The sequence below is a fragment of the Schistosoma haematobium genome, chromosome 1 (assembly GCF_000699445.3).
Source record: "Schistosoma haematobium chromosome 1, whole genome shotgun sequence".
Taxonomy (NCBI): Eukaryota; Metazoa; Platyhelminthes; class Trematoda; order Strigeidida; family Schistosomatidae; genus Schistosoma; species Schistosoma haematobium.
Window position 1 is genome coordinate 50,895,346 of NC_067196.1, and position 14,138 is coordinate 50,909,483.

General features: G+C 33.4%; 2 protein-coding genes across 2 annotated transcripts; one reads left to right on the forward strand and one right to left on the reverse strand.

Moving 5' to 3' along the window:
- Positions 1-4,458: 4,458 nt before the first annotated feature.
- MS3_00001527 (uncharacterized protein) lies at positions 4,459-5,424 on the forward strand (the record flags this gene model as incomplete). Its single annotated transcript, XM_012936523.1, has 1 exon — positions 4,459-5,424. One exon carries the CDS (start codon positions 4,459-4,461, stop codon positions 5,422-5,424), a length of 966 nt encoding a protein of 321 aa, XP_012791977.1.
- A 7,139-nt stretch (positions 5,425-12,563) lies between these two features.
- On the reverse strand, positions 12,564-13,121 carry MS3_00001528 (uncharacterized protein; the record flags this gene model as incomplete). The annotated part of the gene is made up of 1 exon (XM_012936518.1): positions 12,564-13,121. The coding sequence occupies one exon, from the start codon at positions 13,119-13,121 to the stop codon at positions 12,564-12,566; it is 558 nt and encodes a 185-aa protein (XP_012791972.1).
- Positions 13,122-14,138: the final 1,017 nt, after the last annotated feature.

Here is a 14,138-nt window from a genome sequence, read left to right on the forward strand (position 1 = left end):
GTATGGGAATATTGTGCCACCTAAAACCATTTTGTTGAGTGCACATGAATTTGTAAATCTGTCACCATTCTCACCTATTTCTCCCAGTCAGTCTATGTCGTCCCGTGATATCTTCATACCGAGTGTTGTTGATTCTGACATTGGCATTTAGGTCTCCGATTGTCAGGTTGTTTCCTGAGCACTTCACCATGATCGATTCCTGTCTCTCATACATCTGATCTTCATCGTCATAACTGCTATGATTGATGGGTGCATAAAATCGTAAAACACTCATTGTGATTCCCTCCTTCTTTTCTTGAGGAATATGATGATTATTCTGAATCGATGAGATTTCCATCCCATAAGTGCTTTACGTGCTTCATTGGAGAGTACAACTGAATCTCTCCTGAAGCCAATCTTTTCTGTCCAGCTTTATTCCAATGTGTTTCGCTGATTCCGAGCACATCCATGTCGTATCTTTTCGTTTCCGTGGCTAGTTGACTGAACCTCCCTGTCTTCCACATTGTCCGAACGTTCCATGTAGTTATATTAATTGTTGCACTGTTTGTTAGGATGAACATCGGTCTCGTGGTTTTCGAAGAATCTCGACTTATATTATGAGGAGTCATGATTCTTCTAAATGAAGATCCTTCAACTCGGAAGGAAGAGATTGAAGTTTTTAAATTGTTTATTTTGGTTAGTGTTTTTCCAGCAAGGTTTTTTCCTGCGAGATGGAGTTACTGACCCCACTCCCAAACCTCCACATTTGTCTGGTCTTGTGACCAGCAGTACCCCTATGCGGGCTGTATGCGGGGTTTTAAATAATCTAAATGCATCACGAGGCAATCTCTAAATTGTGAAAAGGGGCAGATATCAGCAGTATAAATATCAGTTGACAACTACTGGAAAATGGAGTTCAGGACTGAGCCAGGTGGTGATTCTTGTCCGGTGGTCTATGCCTCATGAGCGGTAAGAGACTTAAGTATGTAACTAAGTAAACATTTTATAGACATCAACATCCATTCCCATCATCAATCATATTTCAACGTTATTTGATGCATACGAGGAATAATTTGGTTACGGGTTTAGAAATACTGGGAGTCAAACGTGTTTGATTGATCTGAGAGACGCGATTAAACTAGACTTTATGTTATCTTACATGGAGGAAAATAACTAGGATACGATTCAAGTGATTTTGATAAAATGTCAATAACACGCGTATATGTTTCACAAATTGACTGTGAACAACCAATATTCACTGCAGAGTGGGGGAATGACGGTTTCGAAGATAATCCAATAACACATAAAACGTGTGTAAATACCCTGAAACCAACTCATCCTCCACTCCGTATCTATAATTCAAATCTGTTTAAATCCATTGCAGACTGACAGATTTATAAGGTAGGACGTTTCATCAATGATACATGCTGTCAATCTTATTGAATTCATGAATACTTAGGTTAATCTAAAAGTCGAATCCGGTTGATGAGCCAGTGTACTTAAACGACATATCCCCAGCAAAACACAATTAAGTTGGTCTATTATTCACCATTTTGTCAAACAACTGTTTGAGTATGAGAATTCTGTTGACTTTTGTCCTGTTAATTACCATGTGACAAAATCGCCACTCCGAACACCGACTTATATGACCGTGTTCTTATGCTAAACCAATAACGCGTGAAAACAGTAATAGCAGACTTGTGTCAACTCTGGACTCCTATTGGTCCTTCTCGTCTAACACTGTCCGTCGAGTCTAGAAAGCAATCTCAGCCTCCACTTCATGAATAATATATTTCAGACACACGTAGTCTATGTACAAGCAAACTAGACCGCTTCACATAATTTCATCTTGGCGACTAGCAAGTGGTGATCTGATGTTATATCAGCTCCTCTCTTGATTCTCACGTCTTCTATTGTCCTCCTGGATTTTTTGTTCATGAAGTTGTGGTCGATTTGGTTCGTTTTGGTGTGATCTGGTGAAATCTACATGGTTTTCTTTATGCGTTTATGTGGGTATATGGTGCAGCCTATGACCAGTTTATTAAAGGCACATAGGTTTGCAAAAACTCTCACCATCTTCGTTTCTTTCTCCTAGCCCAGTCGTCCCATGATGTCATCATATCCGGTGTCGTCCATTCCAACCTCGGCATTCAAATCTCCCATCAGGATGGTCAGGTCCTTTGTTGGGCACTTCTCGATGATTGACTGCAGCCTATTGTAAAATTGATCTTAAGCGTCTTCATTGTGGTCGTGGGTAGGCGCTTAGCATTGGATGACATTCATTGAAATGCCCTCTTTCTTTGTTTTGAAGGAGGCTTTGATGATCCATGGTTCATGAGATTCCCATCCAATAAGTGCCTTTGGTGCTTGTTTGTATAGCATCAATGCAACTTTTTGTGTATGTGGGGCATTTTATTCATCATAGCCGGAGTATAACAGAAGCTTCCCTGAAGCTAGTCGTTATTGTCCAACTTGCGTCCAATGTGTTTCACTGATTCCAAGTACCTCTAGGTTGTATCTTTTCATTTATGCAGCAATTCGCATTACTCTCTCTCGGTCTCTCACATTGTACGAGCATTTCGTGTACCTAATTAAATGGTAGCTCTGGTTGTTAGAAGGGGCATCGGCCTCGTGGCTTCTGGAGGAACTCAGCTTTCATCATGAGGCGTCATAACTAATGTAAATGAAGACCTTATAACTCCCAGTGGAGAGTTTAAATGGTTTTTTTCTGGTTATCGCGTTAGTTTTTTACGGGATGGGGTCGCTGACCCCATGTCCAACCCTCCTCCTTAATGCGGGCCTGGGACCGGCAGTAGCCCTAGAGGGGCCCCAGGTGGAGTTAATCCCTTGGTCTATTCTCGTTTAATCTTAAATCTTAGCTCAGTTGCATAATTTACTTCGTTGTTATAAGAATGTTTGTAGAGTAGTTGGCTGATTACAATCAAATCAGTCTCAATCAGTATGTTGCGAATAATCAAGCTCACAAACTATGACAGTTATATTACAGTGAGATTTTTGATTATACGTTGTATCTGTTTGAAATTCTCTCCATCGCAGATAATTATAAATACCCTTTTATAGGACTGCAGTCACCCGTCTCATATGAATGGATAGAAAGGTGACATTATTTCAGACCAGTATTTTTTCTTATCAATTCAATACGAATTTCATCCAGAGTGACAGATGTGCACTTTCGTCAATTGTTATTATTCCTTGTATCAATTTGGAATCAGTAAATAAATGAGTGTGTTTCGGTCTAATGAAGAGTCGTTTTGGGGACATGTTTTGGTGAGTCTGTAGAATTATGGTCTACTGTGATATTAGTACTGCACTAATAATAGACCTAATCCTAAAATTGTAGATTTGTCATGATATAACTGCCTAATCTATAAGATCTTGCGTGGAAGTCACACCATCAACTACACCAACTCACTGTATCTTAAAAATTACCAATACATGATGGAGAACAAGGTTAGGCTAGAGAAAGAACAATATATTTGATATGAATAGAAGATATAAAGTAACATTCAGTGGGGACCACACCTGCATGGCCGAGCCATGCCATTCGATCAACTCCAATTAACTCAATTCATTCTTCCCGCCTTCTACACCTTTAGGTATTTCCCCGCGTTAAATATATGAATATCTATTTTCCGCATTGTCTCGTGTTCAGCTTTGAGGATTATGTGGTTATGGTCCAATGCCACTACAAGTCACAGAAACTTCATTCGCACCAGTCTTCTGTGTTCCTATGTTGGGTCATGAGAATTACATTGGTTACCATTCTCCAAGTATGAGCAGTAGAACCGTGGATATAAAACCTTATCTACACTACTCGTTTACAGAAGTGACGTCCCAGTCCTTCTACAAACAAAGTGTGGGTTGCTTAATATATGTCATTGCTAATCGATCATGACATTGTCACTATGCCACTTTCTTAGCTCACTTTTTTACTTTACTGAGCTTATTAAAGACAAATATGTGCTAGTGAGATTGACGATTATTATTATGTGTCCTTCGATAAAAATGCTGTAGTTCAAATAAATGTTACCTGCGATGATCGATTTCACCCGTGATACATTTGTGACAAATGTTTCGTCAAAACGATTTAGGAATCACGTCGTCTCAAATAATGTACACTTACTGTTTTAAGTTTTCCATTCTTTTATGCATCGACCTGATCGTATCTTCAAACAGATCAGTTGTAGAAATCGTATAGTCATGATAAATTAATACGTTCAAATGATCATCATTGTTTCATATTGTAAATCTGTTTCCCAAACAGTATTCTATCGATTAATCAAATTATTTCAATGTAGACCTGATTGGTTACAGAAATAAAGAAATATATCAGATTGGAAAATAATTTATCCGATATCCAGTTTTTCACTTATTTAACACAACAAATTATTTCAATAAAGGATACACCTCATAATGTCATCTTCATTATAGTAGTTAGAAAAAGTAGAAAATCAAACAATGAATGAGACTGTTTATATTACTCAACCTATTCGGACTATTATAACAGTTGAAGGAGCACTTGGTATAGTATCCAATATTGCGGCGATCACTTTAGTGTGCAGAGCCCAATTTGGTTCAAGATTTTCCGCATTCGTATTTAGAGCTCAACTAATATTTGATTTAAGTGCATGTCTCTCAACAACAGTTTATCTTGTGGTTCACTCTATAATGCCTAACAATTATTTGACAAGAATATACATTATTGATTCCCTCATTTGTCATTTGTGGTTTCGAAATTCATTCTTCTGGTTATTTTGCATTCTGAGCGTACAAAATTTAGTTTGTTTATCGTTGGATAGAGTGAGTTCTGTCATATTTACTGGATCAATCAAAGCGTATGCGAACAGATTCTTTATACTCTACTTCATTTACATGCTCTCTATGGTTTTAATTTTATACGTACCTGTTATACTTTTTCGCCGGATGGCCTCCGGACAGTGCGTGGTGGATTATTCATTGCCTTGGATTCGATCAAGTGCATTTCTTAACTATGTGACGTATTCATGGATTGCGTTCGCTTACTTAGTGCCAGTTCTAGTTATGTTGGTCAGTCATGCATGGATAATACACACCATTAAAAGGACTCACTCTTCTAATCACAAGATTTTAGTAGAAAATGTGGAGTCCAATTTAAGAATGAAACGGAAAATTATTCAGTTGGTTATTACAACAGCAATAATGTCATGTCAACAGGCTATATTACACTCATTTGAATGCATATTTGAAATATTAATCAAAACTGGAGTCGTGGTGTATACTTATGGTTCTCCCATCGAACAAATGAGTACATTTCTGATATTGTTGGGATGTATGTCAAATCCATGTATTCTCATTTTCAGTACAGGTGCTTTAAGAAGACGTTTGTCAATATCAATTAAGAGTTTAACGGAAAGAATGAGTACTCTTGGAACGTTCGGACAATGAAGAAAACCAACAACACGGTGATTATGTTTGCACTTATCAACATTTACTGTATAATTATTATGCTTTCATTTAGTGAGTACAGTCTTTTCCCGGATATATGAGGTGATATACATTGAACCTTGTGCAACTTAATCCTTACTATATCTGTACTTTGAATTGTGAAACTATTTGTAAACGTAATACCTCCATCTGTTAACTAACATATTGAGCTGTAAATAAACTGATGAATTTCGTCGAAAGTTGTATGTTGTTGTGTTCCAGATACATACATTAGGTATCATTTGTCTATGAGTTTGTCTTTCTATAGTTACACTGATTTCTCGGTTACTTACGTAATAAATGATGGTGTCTACATTACTATTTTTCAGAAAGTATAATGCATGTATTTGTGTGATTTCATATGATTGGAGGTAATTTGTATTCAGTTGTTTGCGATATGTTCTTACAGTAATTATTATAATTGTAATTATGATTTAAATCATGGTATCATTTGACATGTTTATACAGTTCTATTGAATAAATGATTATTTACTTTGGACTTTGTTTCTGTAATACCATTGTTATATTTTTAAATATGGTTTCATGTCTTTACCTCCTATTCATAATTAGAAGAAAACAAGTTATTGAACACTGAATAGAGCCATACCATCGATTTAAATATAAATGTAAAGGTGTTTGCGAGTGAGTACAACATTGTCAAAGTTACAAAAAACTCAATAAGAGACAATGTGGTTGCTGGCAATATACAACTAAAAGAATGTACATTATTCAGATGTTCATTTAGCGAACTGCTAACATCTAACTGGCGATCACTCAATATTTATCGCCAGGACCGATCAAGAAGAAAGAAACGGAAACTTGTTGAAATACTTTGCACTGAGAATTCTATATTGTACCAAAAATATAATATTGAATAAAGCTGATAATAATAATAATAATAATAATAATAATTCAGAAGATTACTTATCGTATTGACTGAAAATCGGTTGAATTACTAACAGAAACTAAGTAAGATTTGAAAGTTCTTTTTTTATATTCACAAAGTAATTTGTTTTATTCCCATTCTACATTATCCTATAGAGTAGTTTATCTCAAGTTCAATTCTCTAATCATTGACTTACTGATAAATAATTTATTATTTGATTTTTATATTCTTCTATTTTTTTGGTGACAAAAATACGTTCTGTACTTTGTTTTTCATATTCAAGTCAATGTGATAGTTGATTTTATATCTGTGATGCATTAAAATTAGGTTACTTATGTAAACAATTCATTCAGTAGCTTATCGGTTACTTGGTAAAAGTATGTAACACTACTGTCCTGTGGATTGAACGATAACGGCCTCACTATCCATCCGACTTGGACTATCTATCCAAGCTAACATGTCTGATTCTATTCACATTTCACACTGTTATCGTAGGTGTAAATTAAACTCGATCCTTTCTTAAATAAGAAAGACTGGTTCAGCAAAGAGTTCTTTTATCGGCGAATTCATTTTCAAAGCTGTAAAATCGCAAATATTTATATTTATTATTTTCAGGATGATAATAATTACAATAGTAAAGAAAATAAACTTCAATTAGACGTGCTGACAGTGAGGTAGGATAAACAAAGGTATTTCAAAAAAAGTTTTAAACAGGGGAACTAATAATCGTTTGATTGCTGAAAAATTCCCATTATATTAAAACACAATTGTATGGATGAAGAATATTCTTTTCAATAATTTCTCATCAGGTTCTACAATTCTAAATTCAAATTAATAATCCATAAAATTGACCAGATTTAAAGCAGAGTACATCATTTGGAAATTGTAATATATGTGAATTAAGAATTGTTGTTTGTTATCAAATCAGATAGTTAATGTTGGGGCTGACAAATATGAAGTTGTTAACTTGAATCAGTTTATAAGTGAAATGAAATTGTGCGATAAATGGTCAGAATAAATATGGTCAACATTGGGTAAGAGAGAGAGAATAATGGGATAAAAATAAGAAATTACGTATTATGTAGAATAATATGAATTAGGTCAGATATAGTAGATAGGGGTGGGTAGTGAATAAATTCGTCAAAAAGTTTATCAAGTGTAATGACATCATTGATGATGTCGTTCAGAAGGACGATGAAAGCTCCACGACCAAACCATCGAGCTCAGAGAACAAAACTCCACCAAAATCATCCACCTGAGCTACAAATCTTCTCCACCATCTCAAGTGTAATGATAATAATAATAGCAGTGATAAAGATGGTAATAATAATGGTAAAGATAACCATAATAATAGTAATAATAAGTTTGGGACATACAATGAACATTAATCAAATTACGTCACCATATTATAAAATTGATTACTGACTGGTTGGCCCTAAAGTTGGCCAGGGTAAAAGGAGTGGCTGAACATATTTCTTTTGGATGTAAAGTTCTGGCTTTTTGATCCGAATAGCAAATGCTTCAGACGTCTGTAGGATTCGCAGTCTGACGGAATTAGGTAGACTGGTGTTAACACGATATATTATTGCGGAAGATTACTCCATGTTGGCTGTATGTCCTGTCTGAACTCGATGGTCTAAAATAGAGCTATCTATGTGAACACCAGCTGGCAACAAGTTGTCACAGAAACATTACAAATTCAACTGGTGAATTCCCGAAAACCTGGCATTCAAGTTACCCAGAATTTAATCAATACACTGATTTATCCTATCAGTTATTTATTAATGAATAAATAACTAAAAAGTCAGAGATCAGGTCAGTGAAAGCAATCAATTAAAGTAAGTGTCCAACCAATGATATTACAATAATAGACATTCCATGTAGATAGGAAAAGCTGTTGATTCTAACAGTTCGCTTCCTTTTGAAATATAATAAAGACTTCACAAACAAACTAACCAGCCCAGAAATTAAAATACTGTTAAGGAACCACAAATAATACTTCAACATCAGAACTAATTATGTAATTATTATTGTACTTGAATAAAACAAAATATTAAGAAGAAATCAGCTCAGTGAAAACAATTCAGAATAAAGGCTGTGGAGATTATTAAGTTTTTGGTTGAGATCATTAACCGATTGATGTTAGACCAGCATTGAAATCCTGGAAGCACTGGACGGCCGTTTCATTATGCCAAGAACGTTTACATGCATAACACTATTTACCCTTTAAACATAAAATTTTCTTTAAACGAAGAAAAAGTACTCAATGCTTAAACTACAAATTCATATTTAAAGCATTATCCTGAATTTATTTACTTGAGACTTGATTCTCATATCTTTGTTCTTAGAAAAATTGTTGACAAATCAAATAATTCAATGATTAATTACCAAATATCTGAAATATTGGTTATGTTAGATAAGAAAATTCCTTTAAAAAAATACTGCAGAATCAATACATTTTATTGGTTTTCGACTTTATACTACTTAAATACCCAATTTTGATAGTAATCAATCATTTCCAACAAACTTATCACATGAATTTATATGAAAAACTTTACTAACATATTGCCTTTGATTGTTTAAAATTTGATACAATGAGACAAGCTCATTTATAAATATTACGAAAAAAAACATCACTAGTTAATCAATAAAATGGGATACTGTTAACTGAAATACAAAGTTTTCGTTTTATAATTTTTTTGTTGTTGCTAGATTGACAGTTTAACAAATTCTTCAATCATAAATCTGGATAACCTTCTCTAATAATATGTTTCTCCATATTTGAAAATAAGTTCTTTCTTTAGTTAATTATTTTGCTATTGAAAACAATAGATTATATGATTATACATGAGTTGAATATTAATTTTTAAAGGACAATTTATCGTAAACAGCTTAATAGAACGCGATTATAGTCTATAAACAATATGATTGATGTATTTTTAAAGAGAGTAATATGATGAATATAAACAGATTGAATATACTTCAGTTTACTGTCATTTAGAATGATAAATAACAATAGTTGGGATGTTAATTATTGAATAAACGCATAGTACATATTTCAATATGTGAAATCAAACAATTGATCAAATAAGAGAATAATAAAATGTGAGGAAAATAAAAAAACTATTTCACCAATATGGTTAACGATTAGTGATCCTTTTGTTGAAGCTATCCAAGTAAACAAAATTACTTATTACTTATTTCCAGAAAATAAAATAACGTGACGAGACTATAATTTATGAACGACTTTTGAACAAGTCCTCACTGACCCTGAGAAATATTAGCCAATCAGAAAACAGTTAGTAAAGAGTAAAAGTATATTTTACAAAACCAAAGAATTAAAGTGGATACACTTCTTTTACATGGTTCGAAAATTTGTTAAAGTTAGAAAGAGGTTCATACGTTCTAAAATAATATTGCATATGGTAGAGGAAATCATCCATATGGCTCCATAATAGTCAGCTTCTGGAGCCATCATAAGGTCACGAAAGCTCTTTCAGCTTCGATCGCATAGCTTCAATATTGTTTGTATGCACCCCGGTTGTTGGGTCTATAAAATACCACGTGTGGATAACGACACGATGCAAATAACCAAGTTTATGTAGGCATCTGTACGCTCTCGGATCATCCGTATATATAGTAGTACCTGGCTGCAACCAGTGTTACTAGTGCTTCTATTATCCAGTTCGTAACAATTGTCATGATTTGCCTTGATCTCAATCTGGATTGAGAGAAAAAGGTTTTATTCTAACAGACTTCTTCCTCCAACACATATCACATCGAAAGACAACATCATCACGAAAGTCTGCACAAGGTCCACAAGTCATTTGATTACCACAATCATAAATAAAGTAACTTCTTAGCAGTCCGATATGTTTTAGTCGCTCAATCATCACGTTTTCTCTAAAATCCGCTGTGAACCGATCGTACGTGAGCATCAAGTACGGAAATTGGTACCGTGACCTCAAACACTTCTGATTGGCTCATTCATAAATTATAGTCTCGCCTATAACGTAATCACATCTACCGAGGAAAAAGATTAACATTCACAGATTCATACACAACATACTACTGATTGTAAGTATACGAAATGAATGAACTTGGTAGAGTTTTAGTAATAAAAAGTAATGAATAGTTAAATCAGATCAAGCGAAAGGTCACACAATGTTTATTCAAGATGAATAATTATAGGTATCTTTCAAAACTACACACTTTACATTTCTCTAGTAAGCAATACTTACTTTATTGTAATAGATGTACATATCTCCAACAAATTTTATTTCAGTATTGATTTTTATACTTTAGAAAATATTCTAGATGAAAAGCGAACGGTACTGGGTTCAAGTCCCAGAGTAAACATCAACTCAGAGATGCAGATACATCCAACTGTCAAGTCCCAAATAGGACGAAACGGGGCGTCTAACTGGATTCCACTGCTAGCCACTATCTATGTTTGCTTAGAATGCTTGTTAATTAAGGCAATATCGAGGCATTACGTACAGTATACATATATGTCGATAAGAGACTGATCAATTGCAGTCCTAAACATCAATGGGAAATAAACAGTACCAAGTGAATTTAAATGAGACTAGTTTGAAAATATAGTAAGTGTTGTGATATGTTTATTGGTTATTACTTTCATTTTATTTGATTCAGTGCTTTAAAATCTATCTAAATAACATACATATACATGTATAATTAACAAATAGGAGCAGTGACCAGCGGAGTTCAACCGGGTCTCTTATGAAAAAGTAGCTTACTGATGACAATGGTGGATGTGTCGCTCAGTTTCTTGGATTAGTTGAAGTTAGACATGAACGCCGTCGGATGCTGGCTTAGTGTCCTAGAGGTTAAGCGCTCTCTCGCGAGACTGATAGGTACTGGGTCCGAATCTCGCGAGGATGGGTCGTGGATGTGCACTGCCGAGGCATCCCATAATAGAACAAGACGGCCGTCCAGTGCTTCGACGCTTTCCATGGTGGTCTACTGTCAATCGATTCATGATTCCAACTACTGAAATTACTACAATCTCCACAAAACTCCTTCTGATACTAAACAACTGAAACCTTGTTAAATAAGATGTAACCAATGGTTCTTCATCGGTTTTTTTAATTTTTTATTACTTATGAATATTGACAATATCCACATGTAATAATCACAATATTCAATAATGAAAATAAAAATCTGTTAAAGGATGTTTTTTTGTATAAAAAAAGAGATTATTATTAAAATGAAAAGAAAAAAAATACCTGAAAATAAAAAAATTGGTATGCTGTAAAAAGTAAACGGACTGGAAACAAACTGGACTGAATTTTTTTACTATTTCATTTGATATTTGTTTCAGGAAATGTATATTCTAACTATTTCACTTCTATTTTATATTTATTTGTCTTTTTCTCATATCGTAAATATTTCTGAATTTTTTTTATTTTCAAGATCTGGCTTAATAATTATGTAAATGCAATTATAGATCACTAACATATATGATCTTGTGTGTCGAATGATTGAGGGCTTACTCGAGTTAGATGGGACTGGTGTGACGAACCAGCTAACTTTGAAGTAACACTTCATGGTCAGTAACAAATGTGGATTACAATTTCGTCGTATCAAGGTACTATTGGCTGCTTCGAAGACCGTATGATACAACGGATGTTATTATAGAAATGTATTGGTAAAAGTAGGTACAATGGAGAAGTTGCGACCACCGTTGTATGGACCAGTCCATGGTGTGCGATTAATTGGTGTGCGTTAGTTTTCCTTGAACTTAACAAAGATTGGTGATCTGTTCGATATTCTGTTACCTGACTGTCGTATGATTTGGCTAGGGCATAGTGACATTTCACTGGCCCTATACAACACAATAAAGAATTATATTTAACTACAAATTAATCTCGAAACTATTTCTGCATAAAATTAAACATTATAATTTCAATATTTTGATGTATAGTGTTTGACCATGGATCTAAAGGATGATAGAATATCTTCTTTTTTATTAGGACAGTTGGCAAAGAATCATATTGGTTATCGGTAAATAGATGAGTAAATAGTTAGTTAATTGTAGACAGAATATTGTAGAGGATAAATAAGTTTCAAAAATAACACATTCATCTAAACAAGTGCAAAAAGTGAATTTTGTCAACTCATTGTACAAAACATCACAATATTGTTATATATTCCCTTGATATGTATAGTGCGAACGTACTTTTTGTGTCGATCAATTTGAGTGTAGCTTGATTATTGTAATGTTGGTTATTTTTTCTGTTAGGCTTTTGAGTAATAACGACAAACGTCTTCTTAATACAGCTGTACTAAAAACAAGAATACATGGATTTGACATATATCCCAATAATATGAGTAATGTACTCATTTGTTCAATTGGACTGTTAAAGCTATATCGAAAAATTCCGGTTACTTCCAATATTTGACCTATACATTCAAAAAAGTGTAAAACAGTTTGCTGAATAGACATAATTGACGTTGTGATTACAAGTTGACTTATTCTACGTTTAATTTGTAAATTAGACTGCATATCACGTGATAAAAAATGACGAGATGAGTTATGTCCTCTTAAAGTATGTATTACCCAAGCATGACTGATGAGCATGACTAGAACGGGTACACAATAAGCAAATATAACCCAGGAATATACAAAATACTCAACAAATGCATTTGTATCCATCCATGGAACAGAAAAATCCATTACACAACGATTATCAGTATATCGACGAAGAAGTGGTGTAGGGATATATAAAATCAAAACCATAGAAACCATATATACAAAGTATATTATAAAGAGTTTTTTCGTATATGATCTAAGTGATCTAAGAAATATGACAGAACTCACTCGGTCCAATGATATACAAACTAGATTTTGCACACTTAAGATACATGGCAACCAGAATAGTGAATTCTGAAACCAAAAATGGCATAAAATTATGTCAATAATATATAATCCTGTGGGTTTATCATAACCTTTAGTAAATTGAATGATATAATAGATTGTTGTTACGAAACATGCACTTAAATCAAATATTGGTTGTGCTCTAAATACAAATGTAGTAAATTTTGAACCGAATTGTGAAGTGAACACAACAGTGATAGCTAAAATATTGAATATTGTGCCAAATATTCCTTCAATTGTAATAATAATTTGAGCAGGTAAGGTGAAATCAATGGTATTATTCATTATTTAATTTTTCTGCTGTTATAATGAATATGGAGTTATAAGGTGTTAGAGTTTGTTGAAATAGATTGTTACGTTAAACAAGTTGAAAACTGGATATTTGATAAACTACTTCCTAACTTTATATATATCTATATCATAGTTTTTATAACCAATCAGATCTACACTTAGAATAGTCTAATGTATTATAAAATATTCTCTAGCCGGTAGATCATTCAAAGTGTTGATTATTTATAAACTATATATGGAGATATTTTTATTGTTTTCATTGTTCTATGGTTCATTTTGATCATATGAACAAATGTTTATCAAAATAAATATTCAAATTCCTATTTCAGTGATTAATAGTCAATAGTGAACTGATAGGGATCATTAATTTCTTTTTTGATTTTATAAAACAATGAAAATATTTACAAAAATTAAAAAAAATGTTTTTTATTTACTATTATTCTTTTTATAAATATCAGACAAATTATTAGTAAACAGGGATAAAATAATTTAGTGCTGATCGATGTCCTCTCTTTTTCTCTTTCTCTCTCTCTTTCTTCTGAATCAAGGATGACTATTTTATAATGAAAATTGAAATTGCAAAATTGCAATAGATTT